This window comes from Trichomycterus rosablanca, chromosome 20, assembly GCF_030014385.1.
Source record: "Trichomycterus rosablanca isolate fTriRos1 chromosome 20, fTriRos1.hap1, whole genome shotgun sequence".
In the NCBI taxonomy this organism is placed as follows: domain Eukaryota; kingdom Metazoa; phylum Chordata; class Actinopteri; order Siluriformes; family Trichomycteridae; genus Trichomycterus; species Trichomycterus rosablanca.
This window is the reverse complement of record NC_086007.1, coordinates 27,619,877-27,638,539: the sequence shown is the minus strand read 5'-3', so window position 1 is coordinate 27,638,539 and position 18,663 is coordinate 27,619,877. Positions and strand designations below refer to the sequence as shown.

The 18,663-nt window shown below is 46.4% G+C and overlaps 1 protein-coding gene across 2 annotated transcripts in view; it reads right to left on the bottom strand.

Annotated features, from left to right (window-relative positions):
• lsamp (limbic system associated membrane protein) overlaps positions 1-18,663 on the bottom strand; it is a 372,270-nt gene that overhangs the window by 20,650 nt on the left and 332,957 nt on the right. For both annotated transcript variants that reach the window (XM_063016428.1, XM_063016427.1), the window contains one exon: positions 14,626-14,858. In XM_063016428.1, coding sequence (XP_062872498.1) covers positions 14,626-14,858 — 233 coding nt within the window. The remainder of the gene's footprint in view (positions 1-14,625; positions 14,859-18,663) is intronic.

The window sequence follows — 18,663 nt, the reverse complement described above, 5'->3', positions numbered from 1 at the left end:
GTGGTGATAAATCGGACAATGATTGAATGAACTGAAGTAAATATTTACTGAATTCACTTCTCAGTCAGACTGGTGGGAAATAAAATTCATTCCTTCAGTCAGTGTCTGTTTTACCACCTGGTCAGGGTCACAGTGGGTACAGTTCACTGGGAGAATGGCAGGAAACACCCCAGACAGGTAATCAGTCCATCACAGACACACACGCACACACACTCACTTGGGGTAATTTCTAGTATCTCAATTTAACCTGACTGCACGTCTTTGTACTGTGGGAGGAAACCGGAGCACCCGGAGGAAACCCACTCAGACATGGGGAGAACATGCAAACTCTACACAGAAAGGACTCAAGCCTTTTCAGCTGGGAATCGAACCCAGGACCTTCTTTTATGGCAGCCGATCAGCCCTCTGATCATCCCAACAGACACGAACGGCTCACAGACAGTGAGTGGATGTACTGGATGTCAGGATCAAACCCTGGTGATCAGAACCCTGGTTATACCGCAGCACCCACCTCACCACCTCACCACCCCGCCGCCGTGTTTTATCAGCACCGTTCCTGTAACATGATTTTTTTTGTTCGTCTGGGATGAAAGTGAGATTTAACAGATCCGAACGTGAGGAGGAGAAGCTGGGTGCAGGAGGGTGGGAGTTTCCACACGGGTCAGCATTTCAGCCGTCATCCATCACGCGCTGTGGGCGTTTAATACATCACAGCGTGCCAGCGCCGCGCCTGCTGATGGAGAGCGCCGGGTAGGGGTGGGGGGGTTTGGCTGGAGGTGTGATGTAGCATAAATATGATACGGATCTTTCTCGGAAGCGAGTGTGGGACGGTAGTCAGAGACGCTGATTTGCAAAAAAATAAAAAAATAAATAAAAAATACAATAAAAATACTTGCTGAGAGCTTTTGTGTTTCAGATACGTTATGTAGCTTGTAAACACGTTCACAACATTTAATAACGACAGATTTTAGTACAGTTCCAGTCCCCAGGGGGTCTGAAAGTCTGAAACTACTTTTATTTTTATTTATTAGATAAAAAACCTCCGCAGGGTCAAAAATATTCACACAGAACATCGAACAGAACGATTTGTACTATTAGACATCATAGAGCTTTAATAATGGGGCGGCACGATGGCTCGGTGGGTAGCACTGTCTCCTCACAGCAAGAAGGTCCTGGGTTTGATTCCCCTATTTCCTTGCAGCTAGAGTCCTTTCTGTGTGGAGTTTTGCATGTTCTCTCAGTGTCTGTCTCCGGTTTCCTCCCACAGTCCAAACGAATGCAGTCAGACTAACTGGAGATACTAAATTGCCCTGTGTGTGTGTGTGTTTGTAAAAGTAAGTGTAATCAGACCATCAGTAATCAGAAGGTTGCCGGTTCAAGCCCCACTGCTGCCAAGTTCCCATTTTGGGCCCTTAATGCTCACTTGGTCAAACTGTATAGTCACAATTGTAAGTTGTTTTGAATGTGTGTGTGTGTGTGTGTGTGTGTGTGTGTCCTGTGATGGACTGGCGACCTGTCCTGGGTGTTTCCTGCCTTTCGCGCAGTGATTGTACCCACAGAGACCCTGACCAGGATAAAGCAGGTGGTAAAACAGGTAAAACAGTGCCCGTACAGACAATGATCGACTGGCTTGTCCGAGAGCGTCAATGCTACAGGGATTCATCATAACTGTAGGCAGTTGTAGCCTAGTGGTTAAGGTACTGGACTAGTAATCAGAAGGTTGCCTGTTTAAGCCCCACCTCTGCCAGGTTGCAACTGTTGGGCCCTTCAGCAAGGCCCTTAACCCTCAATTGCATAGATTGTATACTGTCACAACTGACAAAAAGCTTTGGATGAAAGCGTCTGCTAAATGCCGAAAATGTAAAAATAACAGCTGCAGTTACGCCCTCTGCTGGCTGATCGATAGTGCTGCACAGAGACGGGGGATAACGGATCTCCGTATGAACCCGTCTGAGGTCTACAAGAAGCAAAATGCAATGGGGTAATTGGATATGACTAAACCGGGAGGGAAATTGAAATAAAAACAGAGGAGGATGTTTCTCTTTTTCCTGACGTTTGCATCTGGACGATATTAGATGTAAAACGCGGCGGCGTTTGTAGGACGTTGATGCGCTCGGTGTTATTGAGTGTCGGAGGCGGTGATGTATGAGTTCTGCTCTCGCTATAAACAGACAGTAAACTGGATTAGATCCTCCCACAAGATCTCAGAGAAGAAGCTTCGTCTGCAGAACGTCCACAAACTTCTCAAAACTCCAGAGCCGAAGCGTCCGAGTCCTCATCACCAGCACTTTCACTTTATCTGATCTGAAGCTCTCAGTAAATAAAGGATTATTTCTTATTCCACACGCAAAAATCTTCATCGTTCAGCTGCAACAATCACTAACAGGTGTAATAAATCATATAAAGGAACAGTTTAGGGAAGTTCCTGTTCCAGCATGACTGAAAACCTCACTGACTCTCGAGCCGATTGGTGTAAAGAACATAAAACCTGGACCTCTGAGTCCCTCAACATGAATAGATTCATATTTAAAGAATGTGAATGAATGTTAGTAAACATGAACCCCTGACCCCCCGTTTCCAGGAGTCCTCAATATCAGAGTTGGTTCTAGGCATGTTTAAGATAGCTTGCATGGCCACCTTGGAAAAAATCTGTGGGAACTTGTGCCCCTTCAGTCCAAAGAGCCGATTGTTTTGGCGTCGGTGCTGCATTTGTAAAGGCGACCTGTTAGCGTTCGGCGTGAGCAGCTACGGCAGCCTCTAGAGGAACACTCATAATCACCGAGCGTGTACCAGGTGCCAGCGTGCTGGATGATGCCACGTCGCCACGCCCTGTACCAGCCCTCCGACATCTGTTCCACAGCACGCCGTTGTCAAAACACAACCCAGATACCAGCAACAAGCCGCTGCCTGTTTGGGGAGGCGGGTACAGGGTGCCCGGGGGAGCAGGGGAGCAGGGGGGTGGTGATGGAGGAAACAATTAGGTTTTGGTGAAAAAGGGCCTTTGGGTGATGAGATGAAACGCTGAGAGCCTGTTAGCTTCAATGTTTAGCGCTCACGAGGGGACGGAAGCTAATGAATAATACATTCACCCCCTCGTACACTCTCACGCCGGGCGAGAGAGGTGGGAAACGTACTGAAAACTGAGAGAGAGAGAGAGAGAGAGAGAGAGAGAGAACTACACTATAGTTAAAGATACATGGGGCGAGAGAGGTAGGAAACATACAGAAAAGAAAGAGAGAGAGATACACTATACAGCCAAAGATATATAGAACGAGAGACGCAGGAAACAGAAAAAAGAGAGAGAGGGAGAGAACTACACTACATAGCTGCAGGTATGTGGGCAAAGGTATACGTGGCGAGAGAGGTAGGGAATGTACAGAAAAGACAGAGAGGGAGATAACTACGCTATATAGTTACAGATATGTGGGGCGAGAGAGGTAGGAAACATACAGAAAAGAGAGAGAGAGAGAGAGAGAGAGAGAGAGAGAGAGAGAGAGAGAGAGAGAGAGAGAGAACTACACTATATAGTTAAAGATATATGGGGCGAGAGAGATGGGTATTGTACAGAAAAGAGAGAGAGAGAACTACACTATATAACCAAAGGTACAGTATATGGGCAAAGCTATATAGGGCGAGAGAGGTAGGGAGTACAGAAAGAGAGAGAGAGAGAGAGAGAGACGCTATATAACCAATGATATATGGGCCAAATATGTTGGGCGAGAGATAGGAAATGAGAGAGAGAGAGAGAGAGAGAGAGAGAGAGAGAGAGAACTACACTATATAGTTAAAGACATGTGGGGCGAGAGAGGTAGGAAACATACAGAAAAGAGAAAGAGAGAGAGAAAGAGAGAGAGATACACCATATAGGCAAAGATACAGTATGTAGGGCAAAGCTATATGGGGCGAGAGAGGTAGTGAATGTACAGAAAACTGAGAGAGAGAGAGAGATACACTATACAGCCAAAGATATATGGACACCCCTCCTAATTACTGAGTTGTGGTACTTTAGTCACATGATTCGCTAACGACGTATATAAAATCAATTCTAACCAACAAATGCAGATGCTTTCTGTGTGCCAACAGTTTGGGGAAGGTCCCTTAGGTTCCCTAAACTGTTGCTGCAAAGTCGGCTGTTGCGGTCTTTAGAAGAGGCGTCCCAATACTTTTGTCCATGCAGTGTATCAGCTTTGAAGTACCAAGTGTATAAAACTGCCCCGAAAATCAAACCCAAAATTGGCATTTTTAAGGGCAAAACCAGTGAAAAGAGCTTCGTTAGGAATGAGTGATGCTCGATATTTACCCCCCTCTCTCTCACCCCTCTCTCTCGCCCCTCTCTCTCTCTATCTCGCCCGCTCTCATTGATCCGAGCTCACTTTTTTAATTAGTCTCCTCTCTCTGCCCTTGATTGGATCCGTCTGATCAAACGAGCGAAAGGTGCCCGGGCTCGATAACGACCTCCTGGGAGCGATGGCGCAGGCACATCCTCCACGACCCACTGCCACCAAAAGTATCCGGACACCCAGTACCGCAGGTTTCAATTCCTAATGAAAGCCCTGTTTAGTCGTAGCCGGTTCCTCTTCCTCTGCTAGAGATCCTGATGACATACGAGGAGGGTATATTCTCCTGACACGCCCTCCCTCCGACGTGTGCGCGCTCCACCGACTCCTTCTTCACGTTCCTCCACCTCTCTACAGGCACCTCGAAGGCCCCGCCCACTTTTTAGTCCCGTCTTTTCCCATCCGGCAGACTAGTGGCCGGTTTTGTCTGCTGTTAGGGGGCGCCCAGCCGACCGGTCGCAGAGCAGCACCCATAAGAACATCAATATTAACTTCAGGTTGTTGGGTTGTGGATTAGAGTATCATGCCCACCAGCCGTGCCTTTAATGGGCAGTCTCTGCGCCTCATCAAGTGCTAATTCACTCGCTCGGCTCTGCTGGTCGGCCCGTCCGCTGACCCGATGCCTCAGTACCTGCTTTTCCTACGAGGCCGGAATTCTGGGCGTGTCTCGTCCCGGCTCTTTTATCCGCTGGCTCGTTCTTTTGATCTTTTTAACCTTTTGAAGTTTGCCAGCACATGCACACTGCCTTTGAACTGGACTACACGGTGTAGAGCTGATTTATTCAGGTGACCACATACTTTTGGCCATGTGGCAGGTCCCAGTATTCGGGTCCGGTGATCCGTGATGGTCTGCAGGCGCGGCGAGGTCGATCATGCGCCGTTCTAGACGCGTACGCTAATGAACGCCGGCGATACGCTCACGCCAGGACGGCGGCATAAATATTCATCCGCCGCGAGGGCTGAACATCAGAGCGGACTGACGCGCCTCACTCCACCGCCATCAGGGACATTATCACTACGGCTTAGCGAGCGAGAGGGCATGATGGGTAATGAACACTGCATGTAGTGGATGTGTATCGCTACGGCCTGGAACCAAGAGTAGCCGTGCTGATCAAAAGTATTGGGACGCCGCTTCTAACAGGTGTAATAAATCGATAATGTTGATGCAGCAACAATTTAGGGAAGGCCCTTTCAAGAACTTCAGTGAGCTCTGACATGGAATGAACTGGAACATCAACGTCAGAACCCAGCCGTACAAATGCTGGCACAAATTCCCACAGACACACTCCAAAGTCTGGTGAGAAGCTTCTCAAAAGAGCGGCTGCACACTCAACATCTCTGTAATGATCCAGAACATCAACGTCACAGCCCGGCCGTATAGATGCTGTCATCTTCTGACCTAACGGGCACAAGTTCCCACAGACGCACTTCAAAGTCTGGTGAGAAGCTTCTCAGAAGAGCAGCTCTTGTTCTAGCTGAAGAGATCACTCGATTCACTCGAGCTCACGGTCAGTGTCCAAATACTGTCGACCATACAGTGCATAAACATGCCAGTGCATCCAGTGACAGGTCTATCGGTATGGTTGAGACCGTCCACAGAACAATAAATCAGAAAATCAAAGCGTCTACATACTTTTGGCCTGGAACTCTGAACTCTGGACCTGAACCCTAAACTCTGAACTCTGGATCCTGAACCCTAAACTCTGAACCCTGGATCCTAAACTCTGGACCCTTAACCTTGGACCCGAAACTCCTAATCCTGGAGCCTGAACCCTGGGAACTGGTACCCTAAACCCTGAACCTGGACCCTGAATCCTGGACCCTAATCTAAGCGTCCACATACTTTTGGCTCTATAATACAGGCAGTAAAAAGAACCACTCAGACGTTTTTTGTTCGATTCTCTTTGTTGTAGATGCTGTCAGGTCCTGGATGATTTTAAAAAGATTCGTTTCTATCAGCGCTTCACGCTTCCGCCGGCGCTCCTGCCCTCGGACTGATGGGTTCTTCCTCGGCGATGCACCTGGAAGCGCTGCAGGATGGCACCATTTAAATGCATAAGTCTGGCGTTGGCATGACATAAAAAAGATGAAACGGAGCGCCATAAAAACTCGAGCGGCTGTTTTTTCTCTCCGCCTGCTCGAATATAAAAATATAAAAATATATAAACAGAATATGAAATCATTTCTATCATTAAAACATCAAAGAGTTCCGGAGGGGTACGGACTTCAAAGGGAGCCGACCATTTCGCTGTATTAGTGGAGCAAGGGTGAGAGCGAGAGCCGGAATGGAGCGGGCACACGGCGGGTACTGGTGTAGAGGATGCAGGATCTGACTGAGACTGGTGGTGGCACCATTGAGCCAAAGTGCCAAGTTTCATCAAGCTGCTTTGATGTCTCAGTTTTTCTCTTGGTTTGGTTTCTTTTCTGTACTCAGTCCAGTGCCAGTCCAGTGCCAGTCCAGTGCCATAAAAACAATCCAACAGTCCTCATGAACAGCTTTCGCATCGTATTGTTTCTGACTGTCCACATTTCTGCTCATATTCGTTTTCTCTGCTGTCGCCTCACAGCAAGAAGGTCCTGGGTTCGATTCCCGGGTGGAGTGGAGAGTTTGCATGTTCTCCCCGTGTCTGTGTGGGTTTCATCCGGGTGCTCCGGTTTCCTCCAACAATCCGAAGACATACAGTCAAGTATTAAAAAATATAAGTGTGTGTCTTGTGATGGACTGGCGACCTGTCCGGGGTGTTACCTGCCTGTCGCCCAGTGCATTGGACCCACTGTGACCCTGACCAGGATAATGTTCAGGGTACCCTCCTCTGACGCCATCGGGGGCCCCGGCAGCGGAGGGATAATCGGCTATGACTAAATTGGTGCAGAAATAAAATAGTAAAATAAATATTGAAGGTTCATCGTGAGTCTCCAAACAGACCCGCTGGATCTTATCTGTGCTAAACCAAACGCTAACACGATGCGCCGGTTCTCACGCCGCGCTCGGTCCCGTAGTCCCGCGTCTGTTTAGCCTGGCGTTACGCGCCCCGCTAAATAGCGGCGCATTGTGCTGCGGTGATAAATACTGCGGTTATAAATATTTAATCACCCGCCGCGCGGCTTCATGAAAGGACTCAGCGCTCGTAGAGAGCGAGGGAGGAAGCGAGCGCAGGGAACGACGCGGTAATTGCACGTTGCGACGCTTCAGAAGCCGCTAATGAGACGACGCCGTCGAGCGTGCCCGCCCTGCTGCCGTTACCGCCACATTACCGCCGTACTGCCGCTACGTTACTCGCTCGCCGGCCTCTCGCGTGCAGGAGCGCGGGATCCAGTCGGGAAGTGCTAATTATTTTCTTCCAATCAAAGGAAACGAGTCTCTGAGATTTTGGAGTGTGTCTGTAGGACTTTGTGCTTGATCAGTTCAGTGCACCTTACCTGAGCCTGAACCCTGGACCATAAACCCCAGGAACTGGGACCCTAAACCCTGGACTCTGAACCCTGGACCCTCAACCTTGGACCCAAAACTCCTAATCCTGGACCCTGAACTTCGGGAACTAGGACCCTAAACCCTGGACCCCTGAACCCAGAACCTGAATCCTGGATCCTGAACCCCAGAACCTGAATCCTGGATCCTGAACCCTGAACCCCAGAACCTGAACCCTGGATCCTGAACCCTGAACCCCAGAACCTGAACCCTGGATCCTGAACCTGAACCCTGGATCCTGAACCCTGAACCCCAGAACCTGAACCCTGGATCCTGAACCCTGAACCCCAGAACCTGAACCCTGGATCCTGAACCCTGAACCCCAGAACCTGAACCCTGGAAGTAATGAACGAGAGCTGATTTCTGTGCAGTGTTTGCACGGCTCCGTGATTCAGGTGATGAAACGACTTTATTAATGTTCCATCACAGCGGGGGGCGCCGGCGTTCCCGTTCACACACAATTACACCAACGTTCCTCTCTACAACACCACTGACATTATAAAGAGTGCTGGAAGCAACTCTAAAATAACGTCATGTTCTGTCCGCTGTACTGTTATGACAGGTTATAACCTTATAATGACCTAACGGAGACGGATGTGGGGATTTAACCTCATTATCAGCCTCGTTCTGATCACAGAGGATCCAGAACCGACATGAAAACACTGAGAACACAGCAGGAACATCAGAACCCTGGATCATAAACCCTGGACCCCAGAATCAGAACCCTGGATCCCTGAGAACGTAATTGGATTTAGTTCAGACTGCTGCTTTTACCAGCAATCACCACAACTAATCAGACCCCACAAAGGAGGAACATCAGACCCCAAAAATGAGAACATCAGACCCCACAAAGGAGGAACATCAGACCCCACAAAGGATTAACATCAGACCCCAAAAAAGGAAAACATCAGACCCCAAAAAGGAGGAACATCAGACCCCAAAAAAGGAGGAACATCAGACCCCAAAATGAGAAACATCAGACCCCAAAAAAATTTAATCAGACCCCAAAAAGGGGAACATCAGACCCCAAAAAGGAGGAACATCAGACCCCAAAAAAGAACATCAGACCCAAAAAGGAGGAACATCAGACCCCAAAAAAGAAGGAACATCAGACCCCAAAAAGGATGAAATCAGACCCCAAAAAGGAGGAACATCAGACCCCAAAAAAGAAGGAACATCAGACCCCAAAAAAAGAGAAACATCAGACCCCAAAAAAGGAGAAACATCAGACCCCAAAAAAGAAGGAACATCAGACCCAAAAAAAGTATGAAATCAGACCCCAAAAAGGAGGAACATCAGACCCCAAAAAGGAGGAACATCAGACCCCCAAAAAAAGGATGAAATCAGACCCCAAAAAGGAGGAACATCAGACCCCAAAAAGGAGGAACATCGGACCCCAAAAAAGAAGGAACATCAGACCCCAAAAAGGAGGAACATCAGACCCAAAAAAAGGAGGAACATCAGACCCCAAAAAAGGAACATCAGACCCCAAAAAAGGAGAACATCAGACCCCAAAAAGGAGGAACATCAGACCCCAAAAAAGGAGGAACATCAGACCCCAAAATCAGAATCAGTAAGATCTCAGTAAGATCTCAGTACGACGGCCGTCGGTTCTCCTTCATCCACGTGCCCGAGGTTTGGCGTTCTGCCAGCGCCGTATGTTCCCAGCAGGCGTTTTATTGCTAGCCAGCGCGGCCCAGCGTGCTTTTATTTTCTCCGTGTGGCTCAAAGCCGCTGCGGACCGTGCCGGAGGGAGTCTGGATCACCCGCCGTCCTGCCGTATGCTCATGGTTGTACCCGTCCTGTGCCAGCTCAGAGCATTAGCTCTATAGCAGCATTAGCAGTAGCTCATTGGTTTTTGAAGCATGGTTTTGTATTGTTGGTTATTTACGGTGGCAGGACATGAACTATTTATTTCCTGTACAAATTGTTGAACATGCCAGTAGGGATATTGGATTTTGCTGAATCGTTTGCCGGTTGTTTTTCAGGCTGTAACCCCGAACACGTTACGCTGTGTTAGCATCTTTATTTTTCCTTTGTTTAAATATGGATTATATAAAGCGCATATATACAGTATATATATATATATATATATACAGTGTATCACAAAAGTGAGTACACCCCTCACATTTCTGCAGATATTTAAGTATATCTTTTCATGGGACAACACTGACAAAATGACACTTTGACACAATGAAAAGTAGTCTGTGTGCAGCTTATATAACAGTGTAAATTTATTCTTCCCTCAAAATAACTCAATATACAGCCATTAATGTCTAAACCACCGGCAACAAAAGTGAGTACACCCCTAAGAGACTACACCCCTAAATGTCCAAATTGAGCACTGCTTGTCATTTTCCCTCCAAAATGTCATGTGATTTGTTAGTGTTACTAGGTCTCAGGTGTGCATAGGGAGCAGGTGTGTTCAATTTAGTAGTACAGCTCTCACACTCTCTCATACTGGTCACTGAAAGTTCCAACATGGCACCTCATGGCAAAGAACTCTCTGAGGATCTTAAAAGACGAATTGTTGCGCTACATGAAGATGGCCAAGGCTACAAGAAGATTGCCAACACCTTGAAACTGAGCTGCAGCACAGTGGCCAAGATCATCCAGCGTTTTAAAAGAGCAGGGTCCACTCAGAACAGACCTCGCGTTGGTCGTCCAAAGAAGCTGAGTGCACGTGTTCAGCGTCACATCCAACTGCTGTCTTTGAAAGCTAGGCGCAGGAGTGCTGTCAGCATTGCTGCAGAGATTGAAAAGGTGGGGGGTCAGCCTGTCAGTGCTCAGACCATACGCCGCACACTACATCAAATTGGTCTGCATGGCTGTCACCCCAGAAGGAAGCCTCTTCTGAAGTCTCTACACAAGAAAGCCCGCAAACAGTTTGCTGAAGACATGTCAACAAAGGACATGGATTACTGGAACCATGTCCTATGGTCTGATGAGACCAAGATTAATTTGTTTGGTTCAGATGGTCTCAAGCATGTGTGGCGGCAATCAGGTGAGGAGTACAAAGATAAGTGTGTCATGCCTACAGTCAAGCATGGTGGTGGGAATGCCATGGTCTGGGGCTGCATGAGTGCAGCAGGTGTTGGGGAGTTACATTTCATTGAGGGACACATTAACTCCAATATGTACTGTGAAATACTGAAGCAGAGCATGATCCCCTCCCTCCGGAAACTGGGTCGCAGGGCAGTGTTCCAGCATGATAATGACCCCAAACACACCTCTAAGACGACCACTGCTTTATTGAAGAGGCTGAGGGTAAAGGTGATGGACTGGCCAAGCATGTCTCCAGACCTAAACCCAAGAGAACATCTTTGGGGCATCCTCAAGCGGAAGGTGGAGGAGCGCAAAGTCTCGAATATCCGCCAGCTCCGTGATGTCGTCATGGAGGAGTGGAAAAGCATTTCAGTGGCAACCTGTCAAGCTCTGGTAAACTCCATGCCCAGGAGAGTTAAGGCAGTTCTGTGAAATAATGGTGGCCACACAAAATATTGACACTTCAGGAACTTTCACTAAGGGGTGTACTCACTTTTGTTGCCGGTGGTTTAGACATTAATGGCTGTATATTGAGTTATTTTAAGGGAAGAATAAATTTACACTGTTATATAAGCTGCACACAGACTACTTTTCATTGTGTCAAAGTGTCATTTTGTCAGTGTTGTCCCATGAAAAGATATACTTAAATATCTGCAGAAATGTGAGGGGTGTACTCACTTTTGTGATACACTGTATATATATACTGTATATAAATATGTACTTACATGTAAGTCGCTTTGGATAAGGACGTCTGATAAATGCTGAAAACGTAAATATAAATGTAAATGTTTAAGCCCGTGGTGATGCAAAGCTTGATTGACTGTGAGCAGTGACGTGGGCGGGGCCGCCGTGTGTTTTTGTGGCTCTCAAAAGGAACTCGAACCTCCAGATAAATCTCCGTTCATGTTTTCCCCCCGTTCCCTGAGAAATATGATGAAAGCCTGGGTCTCTGAATGGTCCGGAGCAGGAACGCTGACCCGGCGAATATTGGGAGGCGGAAGATAAATGGTACCCGGACGCTTTGTTTGGTCCGACGGTGGCGCCGTAAATCCATTATCTCACCCGGGCAAACCTGCAACTCCGACAAAATCGCTTTTAATTACACGGAGATTTATAGTGGCGGAGAAAGAGAAAACAAAGCAGCAGAAAATCCGACACAGAGCAATAATGAACCTCGTCCTGCTGGAGAAAAGCAAACAATGAAGACTTTTATTCACCCTGAAGGAATCGAGCGTAAATCCTCTCTGCCAAAAAGCTCTCAGACCTCCCACGTACCCACAAACAACCACCTACAGGGGCTAAAAGTCGAGCACACAGGGCAGAACCAGAGTAAAAACGCTGAGAGCATCAAAATCTACACTTATAAATTATATCTGTGTGGTAGATATACAGAGCTCTATAGAAACATGCTCAAGAGAACTGAAGCAAACGGTAAGCCTAGTTTAATAATATTTAATAATACTGCTGGTTCATATCACTCAACAAACCAGCACAAACCCTAAAGAGGAGGAACATCAGATCTTAAAAAGGAGGAACATCAGATCTTAAAAAGGAGGAACATCAGACCCCAACATAAGGACATCAGACTTCAAGAAGAAAAGCATCAGGCCCCAAAATAAGGAACATCAGACCCCAAAAAGGAGGAACATCAGACCCCCCCAAAAAAAAAACATCAGACCCCAAAAAGAGGAACATCAGACCCCAAAAAGGAGGAACATCAGACCCCAAAATAACATTAGACCCCAACAAAAGGACATCAGACTTCAAGAAGAAAAGCATCAGGCCCCAAAATAAAGAACATCAGACCCCAAAAAGGAGGAACATCAGACCCAAAATAAAAAAACATCAGACCCCAAAAAAGAGGAACATCAGACCCCAAAAAGAGGAACATCAGACCCCAAAAAGGAGGAACATCAGACCCCAAAAAGGAGGAACATCAGACCCCAAAATAAAAAAACATCAGACCCCAAAAAGGAGGACATCAGACCCCCAAAAAGAGAAACATCAGACCCCAAAAAGAGGAACATCAGACCCCAAAAAGGAGGAACATCAGACCCAAAAATAAAGAAACATCAAACAACAAAAAAGGAGGAACATCAGACCCCCAAAAAGGAGAACATCAGACACCAAAAAAGGAGGAACATCAGACCCCCAAAAAGGAGAACATCAAACAACAAAAAAGGAGGAACATCAGACCCCCAAAAAGGAGAACATCAGACCCCAAAAAAAGAGAACATCAGACCCCAAAAAAGGAGGAACATCAGACCCCAAAAAGGAGAACATCAGACCCCAAAAAAGAACATCAGACCCCAAAAAAGAACATCAGATCCCCAAAAAGGAGGAACATCAGATCCCCAAAAAGGAGGAACATCAGACCCCCAAAAAAGGAGGAACATCAGACCCCAAAAAAGGAGAACATCAGAACCCAAAAAAGGAGGAACATCAGACCCCAAAAAAGGAGGAACATCAGATCCCAAAAAAGGAGGAACATTAGACCCCCAAAAAAGGAGAACATCAGAACCCAAAAAAGGAGGAACATCAGACCCCAAAAAAGGAGAACATCAGACCCCAAAAAAGAGGAACATCAGACCAAAGCAACTTTACAGAATCCAGGACCAACAGACTAAAAACCCTGTTAAGCGGCCGAGGGCGACAGTGGCAGGAAAAATCCCCTTAAAATTACAGGATGAACCCTGAGAGGAACCAGACTCAGCAGGGACCGCCATCCTCTTTAGGTGGCCTGGAGGGAAACTGTAAACTGTTGGGCCCTTGAGCGAGGCCCTTAACCCTCAATAGCTTAGACTGTATACTGTAACTGTACTGTAAGTCACTTTGGATAAAAGCGTCTGCTAAAAATGTAAATAATAAATTAAAGGCGTTTTTTAGGTAATTAAGATGAAAACGGAGCTGAAATTGTGCGAGTGATATTTAAATAAATGTAAAAATAAAGGTGAAGTAAATTAGGTGTTCAGGACGCTAATCCGCTGCTAAACAAACGTCCTGTAACGACGTGAAAGCAGCTAAAGCAAAAACAAATGAGCGCTTAGCACGTTAGCGCTGACTCCGAGCATTCTGGGACAGCCGCACAAATTGTTATTATGGATCGGCGCCGCTACTTAGCTCTATCGGTGTCAATGAGCGCCACAGCCTATTAGCGGCTTTTTTTTTTTTTTTGCAGGAGGAGATTGGGGTGAGATAGAAGACATTAGCTCGCTAATCCCTGCTTCCTGCTACGCTTCCCACCGGCGCTAAGTCAGAAGCTCTCTCCCCCTTACGCTGCGCTCTCGGTTAAATAAGCGCGATCGATAGAGCTCGACGGCGAGAGTCGGGAATTAAAACTCCGTCTATTTTTCCTCTAACGAGACCGACGCACCTCAGAACAGAATACGTGAACGAACAACGTTTTTTTTACTAGCATCTGGTCGAGGCTGCCGGACGACTCGGAGGAAGCATGTGCTAGCTGGCGGAGCTGCAAAAACAACGACTCATGACTTGACTCGGACTCTAGTCTAAAGACTCGTGACTTGACTCGGACTGTAGTCTATTTATACACATTGCCATGGTGCCACCCTTCCGAACCAAACCTTCCACCCAGTGCAGGTCTCCGTCTGGCCCCTGCTGCCATCCTGCCAAGTTTTGAAAACCAAAATATGGTCTAAATAATCTGTCTTATAATCTGCCCTCTCTACTGAGGCAGCTGGGGAGCGGGAAGGGTCACCAGGTTTTCACACAGACCCTATGTTCATGTATATAATTGTATACACGCGAGCTCACCCTGCACGATGAGGTAGACCTGAGAGGTCTTGGACTGCTGCTTGGTCTGGATGGAGCACGTGTACGGCCCCTCGTCGTAAACGTCCACCTTCTGGATCCGCAGGCTGTACTCCAGCTGGCCCTTGGTCACCAGGTCCACACGGGGGTCCAGGGACCACTTGTCCTCGCCGGCGAAGATGATGTTGGAGCGGTTCAGCCAGGCCACTTTGGACACCTTGTCGTCTACGTAACACCTGGATGAAGAAACAGACATTTATATTGTAAATAACAACCAAACGCTACGTTAGCAACAAAACCATCTTTGATCCAAAATTCTGCATTTTATTGTAAGTTTTTAATAATTGAGATAAAATACGTAGCTAAACATGAGGCATGAAATTGTGTCAGACGTAAAAACGTTACACCTTTATTGCTCGGCGTCCACGTACGAGGACAGATTTAAAATAAATGTAAATTGTAGCATAATTCTGAGTAATAAAAATAGTCGATGTTTTTAATAATTCATGTCATGACGAGTCCCGGCCGTCGTTCTTCCTCCTCGTCCGCCTGTCTGCCATCTAGCCCGCGGCCTCACCGCTGACTAACGAGCACTTTTCACCGCCGCCTGTCCGCGCCATCGACATCAGCCCTAAACAACGGCTAACCGATCTCTCTCTATCTCAGCCTGACAGCCGGAGCGGCGCGGTGACGGATGGACGCGCCGGACACCCGCGGCCTCGCCTCAGGGAAGGAGCGAGGCGAGACGGAGAGCGGCGGACGCCGGCGGACAGACGGGACAGAAGAAGACGTAAATAAACGGAGGTGGATCTGTCACGGGAGACGGAGTCCGAGCGGGGGGTGGGGGATGGGTGAGACAGTGGGGGAAGGGGGGGGGGAGTGGTTGATTTGGCGTGAGACACTAACGAGGAAGAAAGATCAATGGCAGGAGTGAGATACAAACTCACGCTGGGGTTCGAACCCCGGAGGAGCTTCCTGTCCCAGTTACTTCACTCACTCCAAATAAGGAAGCAAAACCTTCAGAGACCAGCAACCACAACCACTACACCAGCACAAACACTCCATCTAATCATTTAGTCATAGCCAGGTCCTCTCCCTCTGCTGGAGACCCCGATGCTTACTATTATTACTAACATTACTAACATAACAAACATAACCAACATTACTAACATACCTAACATTACTATTATTACTAACATTACTAACTTTACAATCATTACTAACATAACTAACTTAACAAACATTACTAACACTGCCAACATAACTAACATTACTGTTATTACTAACATAACTAACTTTACTATCATTAATAACATAAACATAACCAACATTACTTACATAGCAAACATAACTAACATTACTGTTATTACAAACTAACATTACTATTATTACTAACATTACTAACAAAACTAACATTACTATCATTACCAACATAACAAACATAACCAACTCAACTAACATAGCTAACATAACTAACATTACTATTATTACTAACATAACTAACTTTACTATCATTACTAACATAACAACCATAACCAACATTACTATCATAACTAACTACCATCATCACTAACATTACTATTATAACTAACATTACTATCATGACCAACATTACTAACGTTTTCTGTTTCGCTTGTTTGATGTTAGGGCAAGTGACCAAATAAAACAGTACTGGTTATACTGGTAAACATGCTACATGGACAAAAGTTTATGGGTAAATGACTGAATTCATGTGTTTCAGACACAACAGTTGCTAACAGGTGTAATAAATACATTATATACAGGAAGTTATACACTTCTGAATGCAGCAACAGTTTAGGGAAGGTCCCTCCCTGTTTCAGCTCTGTAAGGACATGAAGAAAAGCTCAGTTTAAAGAAACTCCTTAAAGAGAAGCATGAATGCCACAGAACCCTAGAAAAGGTTCACATCAATAACCGTCAACGACAAGATGAACAGAAGAGCGTCCATAAAACAGGATGATTAAGAAATGATGGAACAGTTGGCGTGTCACGTCAAGGGCACGCTGCTCTGTCCAATAAACAGCAGTGAAAGATGAGCTGTTGGCTGAGATCAGAGCAACATCCATCCTCCCTAAAGGTTCCTTATTCCCAGAGGTCCACCTTGTACCCCTGTTTAGTCGGGGACCTTGGACTCACTTCAGGTCACTGTCTAAATAATTTTGCATGTTCTCCCCTTCCAAAATTTGTCTACTTTTGATTTCGCCCCACATTTAAAAAAAAACATGGTAAATGTGAATGCGTGAGTGCTTGCCGCCCTGTCCTTTGAGTATTCCTGCTTCTGTCCTGGGACCTTGTGTTTCAGGTGGCACTGGACCCACCATGACCTCGACCAGGATGAAGTGATTAGCATGAAAAAATAGATGAATGAATTAGGGACTCAGAGCACCAGCGCATTAATGAAGCCAGATACAGGAACACTTACACATATACAAACTCTATACGGCTAAAAGTATAGATCTGTGTGTGGGAATTTGTGTCTGTTTATATGAACCCGCCGGTGCAGGTGAAAAGAAGCGGTCCGTGCTCGGTCAGGAGTGGAGGTCTGCTGCACTGCATCAGGGAATTGGATATGCCTAAACTGGGAGGAAAATTACAGAGGAACGAATCTGAATGACGTTCTGCCGGAACCGTTTGTAAATCCGCTCTAACGTTGCCGACATGGCGAGCGCTCCCGAGGAGCCGTTAGCACCGTATTATCGGGCGAGCAGGCGGGCGAGCAGGCGGGCGAGCAGGCGGGCGGGCGGCGCTAAAGACGGATGAACAGATGATGCGCCTGTCAGGATGAATCACGGTCCTGGGAAATCAGAGTCGTGATCATTTTCATGCCATAATCCACTTCTAGCTGCCAAACCGCCACAGCCTGCCAACAACGTTCATGAATCCATAACGCTGCCCCAAGCTAACGTGTAAATCAGAGCTAACACAGCCGCTACAGCCACAGACCAAATATATGCAGATGAATATGGAGCAAACAACAGAATTCTTATCTAATGTAAATAAGTTCTTGATGTTTAATCTGTATAAAGGTGTAATTATACGAGTGTCGTTTATTTATAAATTGGGGCGTCAGGGACAGTTTAAGCGTTTTCGGTACACGGAGGGAGACGTTAGCTGGCGTGCTAGCGGGTTAAATGACCAGAGGCTAACTGTGTTAGCTTAGTAAGCTAAAACTGAGAGATAGACAGACAGACAGATAGGAAATAAGGTAGGTAAATAGATAGATAGGTAGGTATATATACAGTATATATATATATAAAGGAAAAAAGGTAGGTAGGTAGGTAAACATGTAGGTAGGTAAAAAGGTATATACACAGGAAAGAAGGTAGGTAGGTAGATATGAAGGAAGGAAGGTAGGTAGGTAGGTAGATAGGAAAGTAGGTGGATAGGTAGATAGGTAGATAAATAGACAGACAGGTAAATTGTTAGGTATGTAGGTAAATAGGTAGATATGTAGGTTGGTAGGTAGGTAGGTGGGTAGGTAGGTAAATAGATAGATAGGTTGGTAGGTGGGTTGGTAGTTATATACTTTGTTATTAAAAGAAGGAAAATAGTAGAGCGTGTAAATAATCTGATTATGACTCCAGGGGTGTGTTGGAGAAGTTAGCTCTCTCTCTCTACATAGACGCATTTGACGTCGTCCTGTGCTGCGCTCCCGAGAATCAGGCTGTTCCAAATCCTAGATGCCTTAAAATCCTCACTACTGAGGCATCTTAATATTTCAATGTTATTTTGGCTCAAGAACGAGTGAGCATCCGACGCTGCCTTGGTGATCAAGGCAATCCCAGCATTCATTGCGGGTCGGGTGCTCTTCTCTCACAGAAAAATAAACATAGCTGACGGGGTGGAGAAACGAATGGAGTTATTTTCAAACGTAAATAAAATATTACTGATTTTTAACTGATTTTTAACAGCAAATATTACTGAGTGTTTTTATTTGCAAGTTCGGGCTCGTCAGGAAATGTAACCGTTATCGGTACATGAAGGAAGATGCTATATTGACGTTAGCATGCTGTGCTACCT